The sequence below is a fragment of the Nerophis lumbriciformis genome, linkage group LG19 (genome assembly GCF_033978685.3).
Source record: "Nerophis lumbriciformis linkage group LG19, RoL_Nlum_v2.1, whole genome shotgun sequence".
NCBI classification, from domain to species: domain Eukaryota; kingdom Metazoa; phylum Chordata; class Actinopteri; order Syngnathiformes; family Syngnathidae; genus Nerophis; species Nerophis lumbriciformis.
Window position 1 is genome coordinate 44,864,178 of NC_084566.2, and position 24,207 is coordinate 44,888,384.

General features: G+C 40.1%; 1 protein-coding gene across 3 annotated transcripts; it reads left to right on the forward strand.

The window, feature by feature from the left end:
- Positions 1-2,196: 2,196 nt before the first annotated feature.
- LOC133618390 (electrogenic aspartate/glutamate antiporter SLC25A12, mitochondrial-like) lies at positions 2,197-23,921 on the forward strand. 3 transcript variants are annotated; one of them, XM_072915251.1, is made up of 19 exons: positions 2,249-2,819; positions 2,866-2,962; positions 4,340-4,515; positions 7,033-7,178; positions 8,546-8,661; positions 11,937-12,076; positions 12,169-12,315; positions 13,850-13,988; positions 14,066-14,159; positions 14,397-14,481; positions 15,225-15,306; positions 15,676-15,834; positions 17,259-17,311; positions 18,706-18,786; positions 18,848-18,988; positions 19,052-19,190; positions 21,318-21,476; positions 21,540-21,630; positions 23,284-23,921. In XM_072915251.1, the coding sequence occupies exons 4-19, from the start codon at positions 7,069-7,071 to the stop codon at positions 23,489-23,491; spliced, it is 1,944 nt and encodes a 647-aa protein (XP_072771352.1). In that variant the 5' UTR covers positions 2,249-2,819; positions 2,866-2,962; positions 4,340-4,515; positions 7,033-7,068; the 3' UTR covers positions 23,492-23,921. The 3 variants fall into 3 exon arrangements, with proteins under 3 accessions (XP_061834682.1, XP_072771352.1, XP_061834684.1); XM_061978698.1 differs by lacking the exons at positions 2,249-2,819; positions 2,866-2,962 and adding an exon at positions 2,197-2,242 and having other exon boundaries at positions 4,462-4,515; XM_061978700.1 differs by lacking the exons at positions 2,249-2,819; positions 2,866-2,962 and adding an exon at positions 5,965-6,073 and having other exon boundaries at positions 3,471-4,515.
- The last annotated feature ends 286 nt before the right edge of the window (positions 23,922-24,207 follow it).

Here is a 24,207-nt window from a genome sequence, read left to right on the forward strand (position 1 = left end):
ACTCCCGAAATTCAGCTCCTCTCCCGAAAACCTCCTGGGACAAATTTTGTCCAGATAATCTCCCGAAATTCAGAAGGAGCTGGAGGCCACGCCCCCTCCAGCTCCATGCGGACCTGAGTGACTGTTGACAGCCTGTTCTCACGTCTGCTTTCCCACAATATACATAGCATGCCTGCCCAATCACGTTATAACTGTAGAATGATGGAGGGCGAGTTCTTAGTTTCTTATGTGGGTTTATTGTTAGGCAGTTTCATTAACGTCCTCCCAGCGCGGTAACAACACACAACAACAGCAGTCAAGTTTTCATCTACCGTAAAGCAGTTCGTCTGCCGTAAACAACAATGTTGTGACACTTTTAAACAGGATAATACTGCCATCTTCTGTACATGCATATGTGACCCACCCATAATGTGTCACATTTTTGTGTTGATTTATTTATTTTATTTTGTGGTTTGAATTTGTTTTTGGAGCTGTCATTACACTTTATCAGTATTCACATTGGTCAGTAGGGGGCAGTAGGGCGTTTCTTCCCAATTGAATGCTATCACCTGCAGACCGGAAGTGTCTTGTCATTCTGATGAGAGCGACCAGTCTGTGAACAATTGAAACGTCCTGTGTGCTTTTTCCTCCTGTATAACAGGTTAGTTTAACTCACTGAATAATATCCATGTGATCTTTATAAGTTTAAGTACACATTCTGATGGTGGAGCCTAACTCTAAAGTGTTTGTGAGTTGTAGTTTGTATTTGTGAATGAATCCAGTGCACAGCTGCAGTAATCAATACAAAAAGGCGACGTGAGTGCGCAATGTTTATATAGGAACTTCTGATCCTAATTCAGACTCCCAAATTAGAGCTCCCGTTTTCTTATTGATTTTATAATGTATATTTGTATAATGTGTGTGTTCTGAAATAGTGACAGAGAATAGAACAAGGAGGGACAATTCAACCCTTAACTCAACAATGAGTAGAGGAGTGTTATGTGTGTGTATATGTGTAAATAAATGAACACTGAAATTCAAGTATTTATTTTATTTATTTACATATATATATATATATATATATATATATATATATATATATATATATATATATATATATATATATATATATATATATACATATCTTAACCACGCCCCCAACCACGCCCCCCGCCCCCCACCCCCCACCTCCCGAAATCGGAGGTCTCAAGGTTGGCAAGTATGGTCTCTAGATCAACTTCAGATCTGTCTGTTGATTATATGTTTTTATTATTCTAGACATTTTTTGGTTGGTTTGTTTATTTTATACCCTTTTTGTCAAAGAAAACTTTGTTTTTTATACGGCAAACACATAAAATAAGTAATATTTCCCCCCCAAAATAGTTCATTTTTGAAGTGAAGTAATTGGAGCCTTAAACAGGTCAATAATTCAAAACAATACATTTGATTGATTATTATTTTTGGAGCAATGACATGTGCAGCTGAGATAGGCTCCAGCACCCATGAATTGATTAACGTGGACCCCGACTTAAACAAGTTGAAAAACTTATTGGGGTGTTACCATTTAGTGGTCAATTGTACGGAATCTGTACTGTACTGTGCAATCTACTAATAAAAGTTTCAGTCAATCAATCAATCAATCAATCAATCAATCAGAACCCCCCGCTACCCCGAAAGGGACAAGCGGTAGAAAATGGATGGATGGATGGACATTTTTGAATGAAAAAAATGCCTGTATGGCAGCTTTGTCTTCCATCCATCCATCCTTTTTCTACCGCTTGTCCCGTTGGGAGTTGCGTGGGGTGCTGGAGCCTACTCAGCTGCATTCGGGCGGAAGGCGGGGTACACCCTGGACAAGTTGCAGGGCAGCTTTGTCTTATTAGAGACAAAATTGCAACTTTTTCTTGTTACATTTCACCTGTTTGCTCTTTTATTCCACTTTTTTATGTTTCATTTTCTTATTCAGTAGTATTTTTCAAGGGTGCCGGGGGGCCGTTAAAAAATTAGCTGAGGGCCACAAATGGCCCCCGGGCCGCACTTTGGATATCCCTGCTCTAGGGTCCCTCTGTAGGTAAGGGCTTTGTTATCTCTCTCTCTCTCTCTCTCTCTCTCTCTCTCTCTCTCTCTCTCTCTCTCTCTCTCTCTCTCTCTCTCTCTCTCTCTCTCTCTCTCTCTCTCTCTCTCTCTCTCCCTCTCTCTCTCTCTCTCTCCCCCTCTCGCTCAGTGTCAGTGTACGTGACGTCACACCAGCATGGCGGTCAAGGTGACTTCGGCATCGTTCCCTTAGTGATTTGTAACATTTACTTTGTCATTCCTGTTTGTGTTTTGCGCGTTTTAACGCGCGGGGACAGTGTAGGCGAGCGTGTGAGCCCCTCAGGCGGCAAGAAGGGCGTCGTGCTGTCCGGAGCTCCTCGCATCAGTGCGGCTGCTAGCTGACTGACGCCCGGCGGCTGCTGGCCTTGAACGGATGAGACTTGGGGATAGCTTCTTCATGCTAACCACTTGTCATTGCTTACTTCTTTCTTCCTGACTACAACTCACATTTTTCTCACTCTCGTGACTTAACCTCCTGCGTGTGTTTTTCATGTGTGTTTTATTTCACACTGTAAGCGTTAGCGTGTGATGACTTTAGTGCTAGCCTGTTAGCTTGTTAGCTTGTCGCTGCAAGTTGGCTCCTTTTCTGTAATAATGACAGCTGTCATTCTTGTTGTGATGGCTGACACGTGACTTTGCATACGGTTACACCTAGACGTCATTGTTGTGATAGGCAACACGTGACTTTGCATAAGGTTACACCTAGACGTCATTGTTGTGATGGCTGACATGTTACTTTGCATAAGGTTACACGTTCATTGTTGTGATGGGTAACATGTTACTTTGCATAAGGTTACACGTTCATTGTTGTGATGGGTAACATGTTACTTTGCATAAGGTTACACATAGACATCATTGTTGTGATGGGTAACATGTGACTTTGCATAAGGTTACAGGTAGACGTCATTGTTGTGATGGTTGACATGTTACTTTGCATAAGGTTACACGTTCATTGTTGTGATAGGTAACACGTGACTTTGCATAAGGTTACAGGTAGAAGTCATTGTTGTGATGGCTGACATGTTACTTTGCATAAGGTTACACGTTCATTGTTGTGATGGGTAACACGTGACTTTGCATAAGGTTACAGGTAGACGTCATTGTTGTGATGGCTGACATGTTACTTTGCATAAGGTTACACGTTCATTGTTGTGATAGGTAACACGTGACTTTGCATAAGGTTACAGGTAGAAGTCATTGTTGTGATGGCTGACATGTTACTTTGCATAAGGTTACACGTTCATTGTTGTGATGGGTAACACGTGACTTTGCATAAGGTTACAGGTAGAAGTCATTGTTGTGATGGCTGACATGTTACTTTGCATAAGGTTACACGTTCATTGTTGTGATGGGTAACATGTCAAAGTCACAGGTAGACGTCATTGTTGTGATGGCTGACATGTTACTTTGCATAAGGTTACACGTTCATTGTTGTGATGGGTAACACGTGACTTTGCATAAGGTTACAGGTAGAAGTCATTGTTGTGATGGCTGACATGTTACTTTGCATAAGGTTACACGTTCATTGTTGTGATGGGTAACATGTGACTTTGCATAAGGTTACAGGTAGACGTCATTGTTGTGATGGCTGACATGTTACTTTGCATAAGGTTACACGTTCATTGTTGTGATGGCTAACATGTCAAAGTCACAGGTAGACGTCATTGTTGTGATGGCTGACATGTTACTTTGCATAAGGTTACACGTTCATTGTTGTGATGGGTAACACGTGACTTTGCATAAGGTTACAGGTAGAAGTCATTGTTGTGATGGCTGACATGTTACTTTGCATAAGGTTACACGTTCATTGTTGTGATGGGTAACATGTGACTTTGCATAAGGTTACAGGTAGACGTCATTGTTGTGATGGCTGACATGTTACTTTGCATAAGGTTACACGTTCATTGTTGTGATGGGTAACATGTGACTTTGCATAAGGTTACAGGTAGAAGTCATTGTTGTGATGGCTGACATGTTACTTTGCATAAGGTTACACGTTCATTGTTGTGATGGGTAACATGTCAAAGTCACAGGTAGACGTCATTGTTGTGATGGCTGACATGTTACTTTGCATAAGGTTACACGTTCATTGTTGTGATGGGTAACATGTGACTTTGCATAAGGTTACAGGTAGACGTCATTGTTGTGATGGCTGACATGTTACTTTGCATAAGGTTACACGTTCATTGTTGTGATGGGTAACATGTGACTTTGCATAAGGTTACACGTTCATTGTTGTGATGGGTAACATGTTACTTTGCATAAGGTTACAGGTAGACGTGATTGTGCGTGTTTTTGTACAGCAATAAGGAAACGTGCCACAGCACTTAATGATATGTAAACAACCGCTTTATCCCCGACCTACTTTAACAACCGCTTTGTTTTTAGGTGCAATCTACCAAACGTGGGGATCCAAGTGAGCTGAAGACCATCTTCCAGAAGGTGAGCGTGTCACACATTTCATTTTAAAAGCAAAAGAAGTGTTTGTTCTTGGTAAATGAGGAGGCCAGGCTTGCCGAGTGAGCTTGTGTCACAAGGTTTAGATTAGACTGTTAGATACAGTTCAACTGGCAGAACTCGCTGCTTTGCTCCATGCTGGGAATATCAAGTCTCGCTCATCTAAAATTGTCAGTCATTGAGATGTTGTGTGACCAGTGAAGCTTGTGTGTTTTATGTTGTTATTCATTTCACTATGATGTTTGTAGTGCTGGCTGTTTTATGAGCGCAAAAGAGAAAGTGTATACCTTTGTACGCTCTGGATCACACCCTTGATCATGTTAAGTATTAAAAATAACTGTACTGGGTTATTACAGTTAACCTTCACCTTCTGTGCATGGACAGTGTGTGACAGTTGCATGACAAAGCTCTTCTCGGTGTTGGAAAACACACAGATCAAATAGCACACAAGCTTAAGCCAAAAAAACCAAATATTTGTTGGGTTCGTGCAAGTCAGACATGTCACGCCACATCATCAGAATTTGTCGGTGCGCAGCAGCTGAAGCTGTTGCATTCTTCTTCATTTTGATCGGAAAGTTAGCAGAGTTTTGTAGTGAAAGCCACAGCATGTAAGAAACAGCTTCAACTCTATTTCTCCAGACAAGTGTCGTACACGTACAGGTCAATCAACTGAACAGGTCATTTGAACCAGCCAATCAAAGTGTGTCCTCTTGTCCAGTAGTCTCTTGCCACATCGTGCTTTGGAATTTGCGGCTTCACTCTATCACAGATTTCCTTGATTTATTTTTTTAAGTATATTGTATGTATTTTTTTCTTAAATTAAGCATTTTCAGGCCTAAAATGGCTAAATAAACTTTAAATAGCAATACTTCTGTAGTATTAGTCACCGGATGAGACTAAACAAAATCAGAGCTCACTGTTCAGTATTGCGTCCACTGATTAGCTCAGCATCTAGCAGCATTACTATATTAAGGATTCAAGGAACTTTATTGTCATACCAGCATGCATGAGACCGCACAAAATTTAGTACCCAAGATCCCAGATTTGGCCCAATAAGTAGCACAAGAACGAGAGCACGTACATTAAAAATAATGTAACGAGAATAGGATGTAAATAGAGTAGAATTGATATAAATATTATCTTAAAGGAGTGTAAATGTGACTGTGTAGGTGTTATTTAATATCTAGAAGACTCTCATAATGTTAAAAAATAGTGTATAATGCTCTCACTATGAAAATCTTTGATTTATAATTAATAATTTTACTTTTATTCATTTACCCCGGTCAAGACCGGAACCAATAAAAGCGATAAAAACGGGGGTTTACTGTAAATCCATCTCGCTAACACCCACAATTTAGACATGGTTTTAAGATGCCTTCTTTTACACAAATCCCCCAAAGTAGCCATGACAGTGGAAGTGGCCTTTTTGTGCAGAACCCAGCAATGGCGGGATATTGCCACAGATGTGTGGGCTTTTACACAGAAACACGGCATCCTGCAGTCCAACAGTTATGCTTGGTAACGTCAGCGCCAGCATCAACAAGTGAGTTGTTGTCCTGCCTCGAGCATTGCTCTGATACTACTTCAGCAAGCACAATATTGGCAACATGACTTTGTCACCACAGTACTTGTCATAGCTACATTTACAGAACAGCAGTAAAGAGAAACCGTTAAAAGGGTTTGATGAAAGCGGCAGTAGCTAAAGATGAGGTTTTCAATCTACTGTATTGACCTGACTGTAAGACGTTTTCAACACTTTTTTTAAAGACAAAAAAGACCAACTAAAACATTTCTAAAGCATAGTAACAGTGAAATGTTTTTTTACTTTATTTTCTTAGTAATAAAATTGAATATTTCTTAGTGGCTTAACGGTTATTTTCTAAATTGGGCATCATAACTCCTCTTTTGTTTGCTAACAAACAATATGTGTGAGTGACGGGAAGAAAAGCTCAGACTCGCTTAAGGAATAGTTGTTGGGCGCCACTTGTTGGTTTGCATGTAGAAATTTCCCTAGGCGCCTTTCAGGCTCTGTAAAAGTAGGTCTTATATGTGGATATTATGGAACACACTGTACATAGCAAATAGATTTTAACAATAGTGTTGACGCTGTTATAGCAGCAGTTATATCACACCTGGATGTTTAGGAATTAAAAGAAGAACAATCAACATTTTCTTCTCTACTTGTCATTATGCATTTTACTCTTGCGCTTATTTGAGTTAATGTGATTGACAGATTGTTTGTCCAATCACCTTCGAGTGCCTGCCAACAGCTTCTGTTAACACTTTCTTACGCGGGATTGTGAAACAAACGTGCACATTCAAAGGAAAACTCTGGGGATTACCAAGGCTGTTGATAACACGTCATGCAAAGTGATTAACGTGTTTATATAATAGCGCATACAACTCATAAAAGTTATGTAATTGGTTGTTGGGTTACTAAAGCTGAAAGAAAGTAATGTAATTGTCTGTGAAGGCTGACACGTGCATTTGTTTCCCACTTAGTATGCCAGCATTGTGGACAAGGATGGAGACAAGTTTATGACCCCAGGAGACTTTGTCCAGAAGTATCTGGGTCTGCAAACACAGATTCACCACAACCCCAAAACTGTACAGCTGCTGTCTGCTGTTGCCGACACCACAAAGGACGGGTGTGTACCAGCGCAGAGCCTTAAATGCCACTAATGAATGTTTATTGAGCTTTCCCTGATAAGTACTTGCTACTACTGTGTTGTGTAGATAAGATAGACCACTTGTTATCCATGCAATTATGCACACACACACACATGGTCTGTCAATGTGAAGTATTTAAGTGTCACTCCTAGATATAGGAGGATTTCATTTGTTTTAATCTTGTCTTAAAGGGGAACTACACTTTTTGGGGGAATTTCACAATCATTATGAAAGACATGACGACGGATATGTTTTTTTTTTTAATGCATTCTAACTCGTAAATAACTGTAAATAAAAGTCAGCTTACAACAGAGCCAATGCGAGGTCCTCTATTCCGCCCATAAAACCCAATAAATAACCATCCAAAAACTGCCAACAATACACCATTTACATTTTGGGACTTGAATATTAACCAAGTATTAGTGATATTGTTATTATAAGAGCCCATTTTGACATTACCCAGTGGTAAGATGCTTTCTTGCTTGTGGCAGTTTATTGTAGATGATAAATCATGCCTCTCACCTGGATAGTAGAAGGATGATTGATTGATTGATTGAAATGTGTATTAGTAGATTGCAAAGGAAGGGAATACATTATATGAAACAGTACAGTTTACTCAGTACAGTACATATTCCGTACAATTGACCACTAAATGGTAACACCCCAATAAGTTTTTCAACTTGTTTAAGTCGGGGTCTACATTAATCAATTCATGGTAAATGAGGACATATTCCGACAATTTGGTACACTTTAACAGCCTTGAAATGACGAGAACGACACAAAAAGACATTTGCTTCCACCCCCTTTTCTTTGCGAGGATTATGAGTTATTCTTCATCTAAAAACAGGACTATAACAAGGTTCTATCAATCAGCATCTTAATGACAGCAAACATTGTACAGTAAGTGATGTGTTATTATGTTTGTTGGCTCACATACGTTCTGCCGTGAGTAGAAATCAGTGTTGTTGTTTTAAAAAAAAAAAAGCAAATGAATGTGCCGCATATGCTTAAAATGAGCAAAGTACGTAAATATTAAATGTTACTACATTACATATATACTTGCAGTGTGTACATAAAACCTTAATGGAAGTGTTTGGATGTTTTTATAAGCAGAATAGAGCGACTCCAATAGGCTCCATTGTGAGCGGACTTTTGATCACATTTATTTACTAATGAGTATGCATCAAAAAATGTAAACCTGTGCTCTTCTCTTAAAAAGGATTGTGAAAGATAGGCAAAATTCCCCAAAAAGTGCAGTTTCCCTTTACCTCCAGTTTACTGTTGTACTGTTTGTGTGTGTAACATGCAACTCATCAATTTATTTCTTATCCAACGTCTTTGGCAGGCTGATCTCATTCCAGGAATTTCTGGCTTTTGAATCTGTGTTGTGTGCACCAGATGCTCTCTTCATTGTTGCCTTCCAGCTCTTTGACAAGACTGGAACTGGAGACATTTCCTTTGGTACGTTCCATTGTTTTGTGTTTTTGTGATTCAGCTCAACCAGTAGCTATGTGCATGTGGATACAATTAATTGGATTAAAAAACTAACAAGAATAAAAATGCTTCATGTAAACACGACATTCGGAATATTCTGACCCGATCACACACGTTCAGATCTAGATTTTCTTCTGATAGAAATGTGTGGTATATGCCGATAGTCATTCAGATGGTAGCGCATGAGAACACTTCTTCCAAAGTTTGGGTCGAAATGATCCTTGCTGCGCATGTTTGTGACGTCAGCCATACTTTGGTGGTGGAGGAGGGACTAAATTGAATAGTCCCGGAATGAAGCGATTGTCTTGCTGTCTCCCCCCATTCAACATATACAGACGTAGCGTTATATATTGTTTGTTGCTCTAAAACCGAGACTAGCAAAAACAAGAGTATGGTCTGGAGTGTCATGTGTAGATGTTTCAATAAAGCAAGCTGTTTACAGCTACTCCAAGTGCTAACTGCTAGCCTCAGGCACGTATACAGAATGTCATAACATGAAGACGCGCCCTGATGACGTCACGTGTGCGACCACAGGAACTACCGCAACCTGTACATATCACAACATGGAGGGCACAAAACAGCTCCATTTAAAAAAGAGAGGTCAAACAAAAGTAGTGAACAGAAGGAAAAAATGATCAAATAAATAACGTGATGTCGGAAAAGCAGAAATGCACAGAGCCATGTTTGTTTACAGCGGAAGTCACTGCTGCTTCTACTTCCATTTACAGCATGTGCTGCGCTAGATCAAATAAAGTATCCCCATTTCAGGTGTGATGCATGAAAACGCTCGTCATAATCGGATGTTTTTTTTCAGGGTCCATGTACCTTGTAACATTCTAATCTGAATTATGATCACATTGAATACATTTAGCCCATGTACACGTAGCTAGTGTTGGGCAGTAGCGGCACTACAAGTAGTCTTGTTTCTAGTTTAACTACATTTTCTGTAACGTGGTCAGAGCTTTGCTCTTTTGTATTTTCTAGAGCTTTTCAGTGCTCAAACTAATTTTGTGCCCACAGAAACTACATTTTCCCAGGCATTTCTAAAGCCTAGATGTATATCTTCAGTATTACGTCACTTCGGTATCCTTCCGCAGCTGAGATTGGAGGGTATAAAATGATGCCCGCAAATTATGTTGCAGCTCGGATGAAAAGCACCAACGCACAGTTGTGTAAATCACCTTGGCCCTACCTAAACAACTTTGTGTCACTTCTCAAGTCACGCAGAAAGTAAACATAGAACAAGCACAAGCCGGCAACATGTAAGCAAAGCAGTGTGTTTGATTCTTTAGTCATACCAACAACTGAAATACATTATTTATTTAATACAGTTGTTTATAATGAGACAATTACAGTATTAGCTCAAGCAATATTCATATTGCAGTGGTAGTAAGACACGTGTTATCCAAATGTAAAATGTAGTCTTCATTTATACCTGACTGATAAAAGTGGGAAATCAATTGAACTGATTTGATCTGTCTGTATCACAGTTTTAATGGTTATATAGCAATGACTTGGAATTAGGTTTGGTCCTTAAAAATAGCTCTGATGTTGTTAAAGGGGAACATTATCACAATTTCAGAATGGTTAAAACCATTAAAAATCAGTTCCCAGTGGCTTATTATATTTTTCGAAGTTTTTTCAAAATTTTACCCATCACGCAATATCCCTAAAAAAAGCTTCAAAGTGCCTGATTTTAACCATCGTTATAAACACCCGTCCATTTTCCTGTGACGTCACATAGTGAAGCCAACACAAACAAACATGGCGGAAAGAACAGCAAGCTATAGCGACATTAGCTCGGATTCAGACTCGGATTTCAGCGGCTTAAGCGATTCAACAGATTACGCATGTATTGAAACGGATGGTTGTAGTGTGGAGGCAGGTAGCAAAAATGAAATTGAAGAAGAAAGTGAAGCTATGGGGCCATATCGGTTTGAACCGTATGCAAGCGAAACCCACGAAAACGACACGACAGCCAGCGACACGGGAGAAAGCGAGGACGAATTCGGCGATCGACTTCTAACCAACGATTGGTATGTGTTTGTTTGGCATTAAAGGAAACTAACAACTATGAACTAGGTTTACAGCATATGAAATACATTTGGCAACAACATGCACTTTGAGAGTGCAGACAGCCCAATTTTCATCAATTAATATATTCTGTAGACATACCCTCATCCGCTCTCTTTTCCTGAAAGCTGATCTGTCCAGTTTTGGAGTTGATGTCAGCAGGCCAGGGAAGCTAGGGTCGATAGGGGGTTTAGCTCGCTCGTCTGCGGGAACAAACTGCCGCCATTGCTTGCCGTGCTAGCGAGGCCCTTTGTCCCTGAATTGCTCACACACTCCGGCAGATTCAATGGGGGTTTGGCGGTAGATTTCTTTGACTTTATGGTTGGAAATGCATCTGCTTTGAGTGTCGCAGGATATCCACACATTCTTGCCATCTCTGTCGTAGCATAGCTTTCGTCGGTAAAGTGTGCGGAACAAACGTCCAATTTCTTGCCACTTTGGCATCTTTGGGCCACTGGTGCAACTTGAATCCGTCCCTGTTCGTGTTGTTACACCCTCCGACAACACACCGACGAGGCGTGATGTCTCCAAGGTACGGAAAACAGTCGAAAAAACGGAAAATAACAGAGCTGATTTGACTCGGTGTTTGAGAAAATGGCTTCCCGATGTGACGCCACGTTGTGACGTCATCGCTCCGAGAGCGAATATTAGAAAGGCGTTTAATTCGCCAAAATTCACCCATTTAGAGTTTGGAAATCGGTTAAAAAAATATATGGTCTTTTTTCTGCAACATCAAGGTATATATTGACGCTTACATAGGTCTGGTGATAATGTTCCCCTATAAGTTACCTTTATTGCAGCTTAGCTTAGCTACATTTCTCTGGTGGGTAGCTTCAGTGTAGTGAACCTCGTTACATTGAATGTAAACTAACTTGTCATTTAGCTACCTAGACTTTACAAGTAGCTTGCCCAACACCGGGCTTATGTTGCAGTCATGTGATTGCAGTTGATCCAAAAATACATTGGACTGTGTGCAGCTGCACTTGTTTGTGTGTTGCATCTTTAGAGCGCCTTGCAGTCCACAGCTGACATTGAATTTCCCAATGTTTCTCTGTCTGACTCATTACACAATTACACACGGGTGCACTTAACCACTTCCACTTTCTCTCCAAATCCAAACAATGCCTTTTGCTACCGTGACACAGTTTCCATGTCTGTTTATGTTACAGAGAATGTGAGAGACATTTTCAGCCAGACCACAGTGCACCACCACATTCCCTTCAACTGGGACTGTGAGTTTATCCATTTGCATTTTGGCCGTGACCGCAAGAAACGTCTCAACTACCTCGAGTTCACTCAGTTTCTGCAGGTATTGAAATGCAAATGCCTAGAATCTCCAAGGTTAAACTCGTTCTGCCACTATATTTTTACCCTCGTCTGTGCGGTGTCATGTTCTTCTAGGAACTGCAGTTAGAGCACGCACGGCAGGCTTTTGCTCAGAAGGACAAAGGCAAGAATGGCGTCATCTCTGCCTTGGACTTCAGTGACATTATGGCCACCATCAGGCACCACATGCTCACCCCCTTCGTGGAGGAGAACCTTGTCTCAGTGAGTTTATATGTGTCGAGGTTGTCTTGATTAAGGCCATGGTGAGAAACAACCTAACCAATCAAACCCCTTCTCCCCACATGTGTCGTTAGCACAACACAGCTCAGTATTAGTGCAGTTATACTTTTACCCTCAACAATTATGGAATGATTATGATGTGTGTATATGTATGTATGTATATATATATATATATATATATTAGGGGTGTAAAAAATAATCGGTACAAATCGATTTTAACTTAAGAGGTATGAATACATCGTTTGGTGAGCCTCTGGATGGATCTATATATGGTATGGATCGGTCGATGTAATGTTGGAAGCCATGAATTGGTTGCTTATAGATCTACTACAAAAGATGGCCGCTCTCACCTTGCGAGATTTCTGTGATGACGTAATACGAGTGTACCGTTGTCGTTAGCGACTCATGTCAGACGGCAATTACAAACAATGCGCCCAGGAATATTAAATCTAAGGTGTAGTTAACGTTTGGATAAAAGACAAAAAAAAGAATGGTCAGTTGGATAAAAGTATGGCCATGCTGGAAAGCAGCAATAAAGTAGCAGAACTAATCTGAGCACTCACCTGTATTGGGACACTCAAGCCGGTGATGAAGGAGCTAAGAATGCTAATGCTAGCAGACCTACCGACTGGCAAGAATGATTTTAAAGACGTCCAGCCCCAACTTAGACACAACTCTGTGAGGTAATCACATCAACTACTAGTACTGCTTTCTAATTGGGTCAGTGAAGATTCTGGACTCATGATACTGCTTCCGCTATTTGTTTTATCCATCTGATGGTGGTAGTTATGACACACTTTCACATTGCATACACATCACAAATGACTTTAGAATGATTAGAAATAAGAAGCAACCCCACATAAAAGTTGGTAACACAACAATTCATCCTCATGAGTTTCAAGTGAAGGTCACTTGAAGGGGAACTGCACTTGTTTTGGAATGTTCACAATCATGAAAGACTGATGTACTTCTAATGCATTGGAAGTAGTGAATAAATAAAAGTGTTTGAGCTGCAGTTTAGTTTACTGCTGGCACTTCATTGTATCTTGCACTTGTGTTACTGTGGTGTTATAACACCTCCACTTGATTGTTCTCTACTTTATTGTTGCTACATGAAATACCAGCTCACTTTTCCAAAAGTGATTTGTTTACATATTCTTTTCTTCACATACAGTATATGGATTGCAATGCCTTGAAGTTAGCTCATAATTAATGCAGGCATCGCCTGTTTTGTATGTGTCTATTTCAAAAATACACACATGACATTGTTCTGACATGACATGATGTATTGGATTTTTTTTTCACCATGCAAAGCTTCCATCTGCATTGAATGGAATTGTAATGTTTTAAAAAGTATTGTTAGTGAATGGTATCGTAACCCATGTATCGAGTTTCATATTGAACTGTCATTTAAAGTAGAGATGCACACCCCTGATATATATATATATAACATTTCACAAGTTGTATATGTTTATACACACATACTGAATGTATATGTATGTCTTTCTCCTTCCAGGCAGCAGGAGGCAGCACCTCTCACGTTGTCAGCTTCTCTTATTTTAACGCCTTTAACTCTCTGCTTAACAACATGGAGCTGATCCGTAAGATCTATAGCACACTGGCTGGCTCCTGGAACGACACACTAGTCACCAAAGGTGCGTCCAGTTTGTCTGTTGGCAACCATGTGGAAGCTTTCAAGGGAAGTCTGTTTACAATTGTATCTTATCTGCAGAGGAGTTTGTTCATGGGGCCAACAAGTTTGGTCAAATCACGCCAATGGAAATTGACATCCTCTACCAGTTATCAGGACTGCACTCCCCCTCAGGGTAAACACACTTCAAAAACAAACAACTGGGGTCAGTGTGACACATGATCAGTTTGAACATCTGATAGGTAACAACAACAAAAAAGGAAAAGTGTCCTGCTAATAAGATGGTACATTTGAATACATCTATAATTTACCACGACAGTGTAAACAAAAACATTGTGCATAAATGACTGCTTTGAAATGAGTTGTGTCAGACATGGCAGCTCTCAGCAGTGGTGTGTGTACTCTTTGTCAGGCGCCTGAACCTGGCTGACATCGAGAGAATAGCTCCATTAGAAGAGGGAAGTCTTCCCTATAACCTGGCTGAAACCCAAAAACAGGTAACATCACCACTGTCACTTTCTCTATCACACACACACACACACACACACACACACCCCATTGTCCTTTTTATCTACTCAATAATATACCTTTTAGGGACAATGGGTTTTTGAAGGGAGAAGTTACTTCTAGACTTCTGTAAATTTCTTTGAAAAAAATGAATATTTAATTGATTCCCACATTGGAACGTTTGCAAGCATTTGCTTCACTTTTGCCGCTGTAAACATCAACCTGACAGATCAATCAATCAATCAATGTTTACTTATATAGCCCTAAATCGCAAGTGTCTCAAAGGGCAATCATGGCACCCACCTGTTCCCAATTAGCCTGCACACCTGTGGGATGTTCCAAATAAGTGTTTGATGAGCATTCCTCAACTTTATCAGTATTTATTGCCACCTTTCCCAACTTCTTTGTCACGTGTTGCTGCCATCAAATTCTAAAGTTAATGATTATTTGCACAAAAAAAAAAATGTTTATGAGTTTGAACATCAAATATGTTGTCTTTGTAGCATATTCAACTGAATATGGCTTGAAATGATTTGCAAATCATTGTATTTTGTTTATATTTACATCTAACACAATTTCCCAACTCATATGGAAACCTGGTTTGTATTTGTCTTATCGTAGTTAATTGTCCTGGTGCCCCATGCATCCAGTATTTCATTGTTGCAGCATCTATCTATATTTGAGAAAGTGCTATCACTTCATCATAATGGTCTGATTCTGCTTCCTCCATCAGACTCACGGGGACAGTTCAAGGCCTGTGTGGCTCCAAATTGCAGAATCTGCTTACAGGTTCACTTTGGGCTCCATTGCTGGAGGTAAGACTCAGAAGTCTTTTTTTTTTTTATCCTGAAAACCAACAATGCAGTTTTTCACCAAGTACCACCCCAGGAAAAACTTGGCCCTCCCCGTAGTGACCAACATTCAAATACTGTAGCGTAGTAGGCATAAGTATTCATTAAAAACAAGGCAGATGTTTTATTTATTATAATTATATTTATAAATGTCGGTCACTGTAACATTACACACAGTTTGAACAGTAACACTGTGTTTAAATATAGGAAACTAAAACACTGTACTTTAATCAAGTCCCACGTACCACTAGTGGTACACGTAACACAGTTTGACAATCACAGCAGCAGAGAAAAGAAAGACTCTTCAGTCCAAGTTTGTGTTTGTCTGTGAAGCCACGGGTGCGACAGCTGTGTACCCTATCGACCTGGTGAAGACCCGGATGCAGAACCAGAGGTCCACCGGCTCTTTTGTGGGGGAGCTGATGTACAAGAACAGCTTTGACTGCGCGAAGAAGGTGCTGCGCTATGAAGGATTCTTCGGCTTCTACAGAGGTATGCTGCTACCAAAACGGGCTTTACGTGTATTCCTTCCAGGGCCGGTTCTAGGCAGGCATATATGAGGGGCAGTCAGAAATGTGAAGGGGGCACCGTGTGTACATGCTGCTACATCATGCACTTGTTGTAACACTGCCTTCTTCATAGAATTGGGCCTGCTTTACTAAGATCCAAAAACCACGCACTAAACAGCGTGAGCAATCTATAAAATAGTGTGTGTGATTTACTAAGACCGTGTGTGCAATTGTAAAGTGTTGCAGACTGCCTTATTTAAATGAGGATTGTGTGTCTACTGTACTATACTATTACTGCACATTCATGTTGTCATGCTCCTACCTGTGACGTTTTGCTGTTTTTAAACATGCAGGAGACATTTACAAATTTTTTTGGGCATTTTAGAAGCAGTCGTGCAGTGCATCTACATTGACATCGGGTTTTTTTAACCGCTGAAGGTGCGTGGCAGAGAAGCTGCACTTACTCTTCAAGAGGTTTTTTTTGTATAAGAAATATTGAAATGATATATATATATTCTATGTAGGGCTGAAACAACGAATCAAAATCGATTATAAAAATAGTTGGTGATTAATTTAGTCATCAATTCGTTGGATCTATGCTATGTGCATGCACAGAGGCAAATTTTATTTTTTTAGTAAAAATTTGTTTTTTTGTTATAAACCTTTATTTATAAACTGCAACATGTACAAACAGCTGAGAAACAATAATCAAAATAAGTCTGGTGCCAGTATGGTGTTTTTATTCAATAAAATACTAGAAAGGATATAAATGTAGTTTGTCTCTTTTATCCGATTATTAATCGAAGTAATAATCGGTAGATTAATCGATTATCACATTAATCATTAGTTGCAGCCCCAATTCTATGAAAAAAACAAACTTAATCAAAAACCACTAAAGGACACCAAAACGCATTGTTTTAAACAGCCCCTTTAATTCCTCCAGCAGCTATGTTGCTGAATCGAAGATATGTCAATAAAAATAAATCATCCCTATTATAACTGCTATTTTTAATGCTTTTTCCATGAAAATTGAATGAATCTCTGAATTGAAGTCTGTAATTACACAACCTCAAATATTCCACTCTTATTTTAGTAATATTGCCCTATTTTGCATTTTCTCATTATAAACTGTTATTTTTGAAGAAAGCCATGAAACATAAGAAAAGATAAACATGATATTAGAGACTTTATCAATAGCTAGATAGGAAAAATTTAAAGCGTTGAAAGTAAAAAATAAAAAATGCTGACTTATGCGCGAATCCCATCCCTTATATATCCCTCCTGTAGTCAATCTTAAGGTTGCACAAGGGCTAAAGTTCACCTGCATCTTCTTCATTTCATCTGCCATTAATGAAACAAACACTTTCATGTTATAACTATGTCTGACTCACCCTTGATGCCCCACAGGTCTGGTTCCTCAGCTCATTGGTGTGGCCCCTGAGAAGGCTATCAAACTCACTGTAAGTTCCTCACACACTCAATAACATTGCATCAGAAATCAAAGATAGACCTGACCTACGTTCACACTGGCCAAATTCAGATTTTTAATCTTTTTATGTAATCGTCCAGTTTACAAAAAATGTGTAATGTGAATGCAAAGTGACCCGCATGCAGACATGATGTCATGACGTCACACCTGCTGCAGTGGCTTTGTTTCTAGGAGGTCTCCGTCATGGCGCTCTTGTGGCAATTTCAAGGATTTTCTCCGATCAAAGTCAGCATTTTCCAAACGGCAAACGATTAAGATGGAAGAGGGCAAGCATTTTGGCTCTTGTGGTTTGCATAACATTTGCTCCATGTCTGCCCTGAAAAGTGGACGAGCAGTCAGAGGCAGCAGTGGTGGAACGTTGGCATGAATTCATAACATTAAGTTTGCTCATTTTGTTAACAACTGTCTATTTTTGCCAAGAATGATGACACTTATCGCTATTTGATGACATATTGGTCAGATGAAGGCTCCTTGAGTCCCATTCCATACATATCAGATTTATATCCACATAGGAAAGCAGCCTGGGTCGGATTAGAAAAAATGTGAATTGCTGTGTTCACACTGACATGAGAACAGTTGAATACAGGTCAGGTATGGGTAGGGCTGGGCCATACCACAGTATTTCTAGTTGGAATAGTGGGATAATAAAGTGCTTAAGGGTGCCTAAGTGTTTTATGGCTAGATAACCATTGTGTTGTTTATTCTTTAAAAAGTTCTAAGTTAGCCGTTGCTATGTCAAAGCAATTTTCCTTCATTTGTTTATGAATGTTAGGTTTACATCCTCACGCTTGTGACAGATGGAGTTTGTACTGCGTGAAAGCCGCTAGCTGTTAAGCTTAAAGCTACTACAGTAGCTTAGTCCGCACAGGCTGTGGGTGGAGGCACCGGCTTGTAGCTAAATATTTGACACACCCAGCTAGTAGCAGAGAGGAGGTATAGCTTAGCTTCTGTGTTAAGTCGCTAACAGAAGTCAACAACTTGCACAATAGTTATAAAATCTTTACCAGGAGAGATATGTTCTCAAGCAAAGTGGTGGATGTGTAAAGAAAAGATTTAGTCATTCACCAAAAGCCAAAACATTGTCTGACCAAAGCATTGCATCACTCGGGAGTCGAGAAGTCGCCCTATTTTTTAAAAAGTTTGATGCGTCAGAGAGGAGCCTCCACAAACACATGGGTGTGGCCTGTGCTTCGCCAGTCAGGCGCACAAAAGAACAAACGGCCTGACAAAGGCACATCAAAAGGTACAGGTATGGCGGTATTGTCTCAAATATATAGAGGAATTGAGAATAATAGCCTAGACTTGGGCACCTGCAGTGTGAAGAAGTCCATACACAGCAACTTCCTTTGTACTGACGCTTCACAGGTCAACGACTTTGTACGAGACAAGTTCACGGACAAGGACAACTCCATTCCTTTCGTGGCAGAGATCATGGCCGGTGGCTGTGTGAGTAGCAGCAACCACTGCACGCGACAGGAAAAGTGCAAACTTCTCCTTCTTCATAAAGGCTGGAGGCTCCCAGGTGATTTTTACCAACCCGTTGGAGATCGTGAAGATTCGCCTGCAGGTGGCAGGTGAGATCACCACAGGACCTCGAGTTAGCGCCCTCAACGTGGTGCGAGACTTGGGCTTCTTCGGCCTCTACAAGGTGAGGTGTTGTACCCCACAAGGTCCATGTGTGGCTCGCTCTTTAAACCCATGCATGTTTTAGGGAGCCAAGGCTTGTTTCCTGAGGGACATCCCCTTCTCCGCCATCTACTTCCCCGCCTACGCCCACCTCAAGTCCACCATGGCTGACGAGCAAGGTCGGCTGGGCGCCCTGCAGCTTCTCACTGCGGGAGCCATTGCAGGTACTATTGACATGAAGATACATCAAGTAGAGCATTGCAGGTACTATTGACATGAAGATACTTCAGGTAGAGCATTGCAGGTACTATTGACATGAAGATAGTTCAAGTAGAGCATTGCAGGTACTATTGACATGAAGATACTTCAAGTAGAGCATTGCAGGTACTATTGACATGAAGATACATCAAGTAGAGCATTGCAGGTACTATTGACATGAAGATACTTCAAGTAGAGTATTGCAGGTACTATTGACATGAAGATACATCAAGTAGAGCATTGCAGGTACTATTGACATGAAGATACATCAAGTAGAGCATTGCAGGTACTATTGACATGAAGATACTTCAGGTAGAGCATTGCAGGTACTATTGACATGAAGATAGTTCAAGTAGAGCATTGCAGGTACTATTGACATGAAGATACATCAAGTAGAGCATTGCAGGTACTATTGACATGAAGATACATCAAGTAGAGCATTGCAGGTACTATTGACATGAAGATACATCAAGTAGAGCATTGCAGGTACTATTGACATGAAGATACTTCAAGTAGAGTATTGCAGGTACTATTGACATGAAGATACATCAAGTAGAGCATTGCAGGTACTATTGACATGAAGATACTTCAAGTAGAGCATAACACTTCATGTCTCATATTTGGGCACTAAGAAGCACAAGGTCTAACAAATAAAACAAATGTGTAAAAGAGGGGACTCAGAAACAAATAAAACAAACATGTAAAAGAGGGGACTCAAACAAATAAAATAAATGTGTAAAAGAGGGGACTCAAACAAATAAAACGAATGTGTAAAAGAGGCGACTCAAACAAATATGTAAAAGAGGGGACTCAGAAACAAATAAAATAAATATGTAAAAGAGGGGCCTCAAACAAATAAAACAAATGTGTAAAAGAGGGAACTCAAACAAATAAAAAAATATGTAAAAGAGGGGACTCAAACAAATAAAACAAATGTGTAAAAGAGGGGACTCAAACAAATAAAACAAATATGTAAAAGAGGCGACTCAAACAAATAAAACAAATGTGTAAAAGAGGGGACTCAAACAAATAAAACAAATGTGTAAAAGAGGGGACTCAAACAAATAAAACAAATGTGTAAAAGAGGGGACTCAAACAAATAAAACAAATGTGTAAAAGAGGGGACTCAAACAAATAAAACAAATATGTAAAAGAGGGGACTCAAACAAATAAAACAAATATGTAAAAGAGGGGACTCAAACAAATAAAACAAATGTGTAAAAGAGGGGACTCAAACAAATAAAACAAATGTGTAAAAGAGGGGACTCAAACAAATAAAACAAATATGTAAAAGAGGGGACTCAAACAAATAAAACAAATGTGTAAAAGAGGGGACTCAAACAAATAAAACAAATATGTAAAAGAGGGGACTCAAACAAATAAAACAAATGTGTAAAAGAGGGGACTCAAACAAATAAAACAAATATGTAAAAGAGGGGACTCAAACAAATAAAACGAATGTGTAAAAGAGGGGACTCAAACAAATAAAACAAATGTGTAAAAGAGGGGACTCAAACAAATAAAACGAATGTGTAAAAGAGGGGACTCAAACAAATAAAACAAATGTGTAAAAGAGGGGACTCAGAAACATTTCAAGAGTGTAAAAAGCTTTGATGACATCTGCTGCTGTGGCCTGACATTGTGTGACCTTGCAGTGTCTGCAGCACTAATGTTTGTACAAGAGATTGTATGAAATGTAAATAATAGAAATAGGATTTCTAGTGTTTGTACAAGAGATTGTATGAAATGTAAATAATAGAAATAGGATTTCTAGTGTTTGGAGAAGAGATTGTTTGAAATGTAAATAATAGAAATAGGATTTCCAGTGTTTGTAGAAGAGATTGTATGAAATGTAAACAAATGTGCTGCTGATCTGAGGTCTGCTCAAAGTGTCAGCTCCTTTAAAAAGACTGTAGTTTACTACCTGCTTTGTTTACTATTCTTCATTTGATATTGTTACTCTTACCCTTTTATTCTATGACATCATTGTTGTTTGGATATTTACACCTTCATACGGTCTTGTTGCTTTTAATGTTTGTGAAACAACTTCAACATACATTGTCACTTTAATGTCCCGTGCTTGTATTTCCCAGGTATCCCTGCGGCCTCGCTGGTGACGCCCGCCGACGTCATCAAGACACGCCTGCAAGTGGCGGCCCGGGCGGGACAGACCACCTACACGGGCGTGTTGGACTGCTTCAGGAAGATCATGAAGGAGGAGGGGTTCCGAGCTCTGTGGAAGGGAGCAGGAGGTGTGTGTGTTGTTGAAGGATTTAGAGAAGTCAGTGTTAAACACCATGTGCTTTCTCCTCCAGCTCGTATGTGTCGCTCCTCACCTCAGTTTGGTGTCACTCTAGTCACCTATGAACTCTTGCAGAGGTGGTTCTATGTTGACTTTGGAGGACAGTAAGTTGTTGTTTTAATTTAATTATTCAACCACTTAACACTTTTAGGATTGAATGTACTGTGGAACCTCCATTTACAAACTTGATTGGTTCTTGAACATGCTTCGCCAACTAAAGCATTCGCACAGTGAAACACATTTCCCCATAAGAAGCCACGTAAACATGAATAATAGTCCCTATTTTATACTCACAAATGGAGACTTTGAAGACACTAGAAGGTGAGTATAGCAGTGAAGTTGTCACCTTGTGTAAATAATAATAATCCTTTTCAACTTATATTCAATTGAATAGACTGCAAAGACAAAATATTTCATGTTCACACTGACAAACTTTATTATCTTTTGCGAATAATCATGAACTTAGAATTTAATGGCAGCAACATGTTTCAAAAAAGCTGGCACAAGTGGCAAAAAAGAGTGAGAAAGTTGAGGAATGCTCATCAAAGACTTATTTGGAACATCCCACAGGTGTGCAGGCTAATTGGGAACAGGTGGGTGCCATGATTGGGTATAAAAGCAGCTTCCATGAAATGCTCAGTCATTCACAAACAAGGACGGGGGCGAGGGTCAACACTTTGTCAACAAATGCCTGAGCAAATTGTTTAAGAACAACATTTCTCAACAAGGAATTTAGGGATTTCACCATCTACGCTCCGTAATATCATTAAAGGTTCAGAGAATCTGGAGAAATCACTCCGCGTAAGCCATGATATTATGGACATTCGATCCCTCAGGCAGTACTGCATCAAAAACCGACACCAGTGTGTAAAGGATATCACCACATGGGCTCAGGAACACTTCAGAAAACCACTGTCAGTAACTACAGTTGGTCGCTACATCTGTAAGTGCAAGTTAAAACTCTACTATGCAAAGCCAAAGCCATTTATCAACAACACCCAGAAACGCTTCGCCGGGCCTGAGCTCATCTAAGATGGACTGATGCAAAGTGGAAAAGTGTTCTGTGGTCTGACGAGTCCACATTTCTAATTGTTTTTGGAAACTGTGGACCAAAGAGGAAAAGAAGCATGGGGACTGTTCTAGGGTGAAAGTGTAAAAGGCAGCATGTGTGATGGTATGGGGGTGTATTAGTGCCCAAGGCATGGGTAACTTACACATCTGTGAAGGCACCATTAATGCTGAAAGGTACATACAGCTTTTGGAGCAACATATGTTGCCATCCAAGCAACGTTACCTTGGACGCCCCTGCTTATTTCAGCAAGACAATGCCAAGCCAGGTGTTACAACAGCGTAGCTTCATAGTAAAAGAGTGCGGGTACTAGACTGGCCTGCCTGTAGTCCAGACATTGAAAATGTGTGAAGGCTAAAATATGAGAAGGGAGACTGTTGAACAACTTAAGCTGTACATCAAGCAAGAATGGGAAAGAATTCCACTTCAAAAATGTGTCTCCTCAGTTCCCAAACCTTTGCTGAGTGTTGTTAAAAGGAAAGGCCATGTAACACACTGGTAAAAATGCCTTTTTTGCAATGTGTTGCTGCCATTAAATTCTAAGTTGATGATTATGTTAATGAATGAATGCATGAACACAAGACATATTTGGCTCCATGTAAACGTTGGTGGGCTGCAAAAGGGCACATGGGAAATGGAGCTTCCACTGCAAGTAGAACATCAAACATTGTGTCCTCTCCCTGTGCAGTCGCCCGTCCGGATCCGAACCCACTCCCAAGTCCCGGATCTTGGAGCTTCCGCCCATCAACGCCGATCACGTGGGAGGCTACCGTCTGGCCGCCGCCACCTTTGCCGGAGTGGAGAACAAATTTGGGCTCCACCTGCCCAAATTCAAGTCATCCGGCGTGGCGTCCATCCACCTGCCCGAGCCCGCCGCTCCCGCTCAGGCCCCTTAGGAGCCTTCATATCGCCACGTAGATATTTACATTTGCAAAAACCACAAAGCCAGTTTGAAGAAGAAGCCTGGATGAAGGAGCTGTGGCCCTCAGCCCATCAGGACGCTGCCTTGTGTCTTCAGTGGCTCACACTCCTCACTTCATATAAAACAGCCTTATGCACTCCTGTATTACGTTATGATTTGTGTTGTCTGACATAGAGGATGAGTACTGTACATACTGTAAAAGTGCACAAAGTGGTGTACTGTACATATTGTAAAGCTGTGCTGAGATGGAAATGTGTGCATGGTGGTGTGACGGCAAGGCGGTCTATGAGAAGACTTTTTCTTCCTTTGCAATACAAATCAGTGAGACATTAGTTATTAAATTAAAAGCATATAATTCAGTCATTTTATTGAAATAAATCATCCATATGGTTTTGATTTTACAACTACAGATTCTGAGTTTTATTCCAATGAGGATAATAATAATACACTTCTCTATGCATTCAAATGGTTTCTCTTTGTCAAAGAAGGAAAGGCCAACATTTGAAGAATGCTCAACATACATTTTCAGACTCTGAGGATGAATGTTTCTTCTTCTAGGTCCTAAACTACCCAAAGGTGCACATATCAAGAGAGCAAACTTTGTTACATTGTTTTTAATCAATATTTCTTCTCCCATTGTGACTTTGATCACGGGCCTCACGTGATCATAGAAGGAAGTATTCAAATACA

Coding starts and splice junctions, on each gene's coding strand:
- LOC133618390 (XM_061978698.1), top strand. Junction 15,307..15,675: donor TTTGGGCTCCATTGCTGGAG/GTAAGACTCAGA, acceptor TTGTCTGTGAAG/CCACGGGTGCGACAGCTGTG. Junction 19,191..21,317: donor CACTGCGGGAGCCATTGCAG/GTACTATTGACA, acceptor TGTATTTCCCAG/GTATCCCTGCGGCCTCGCTG.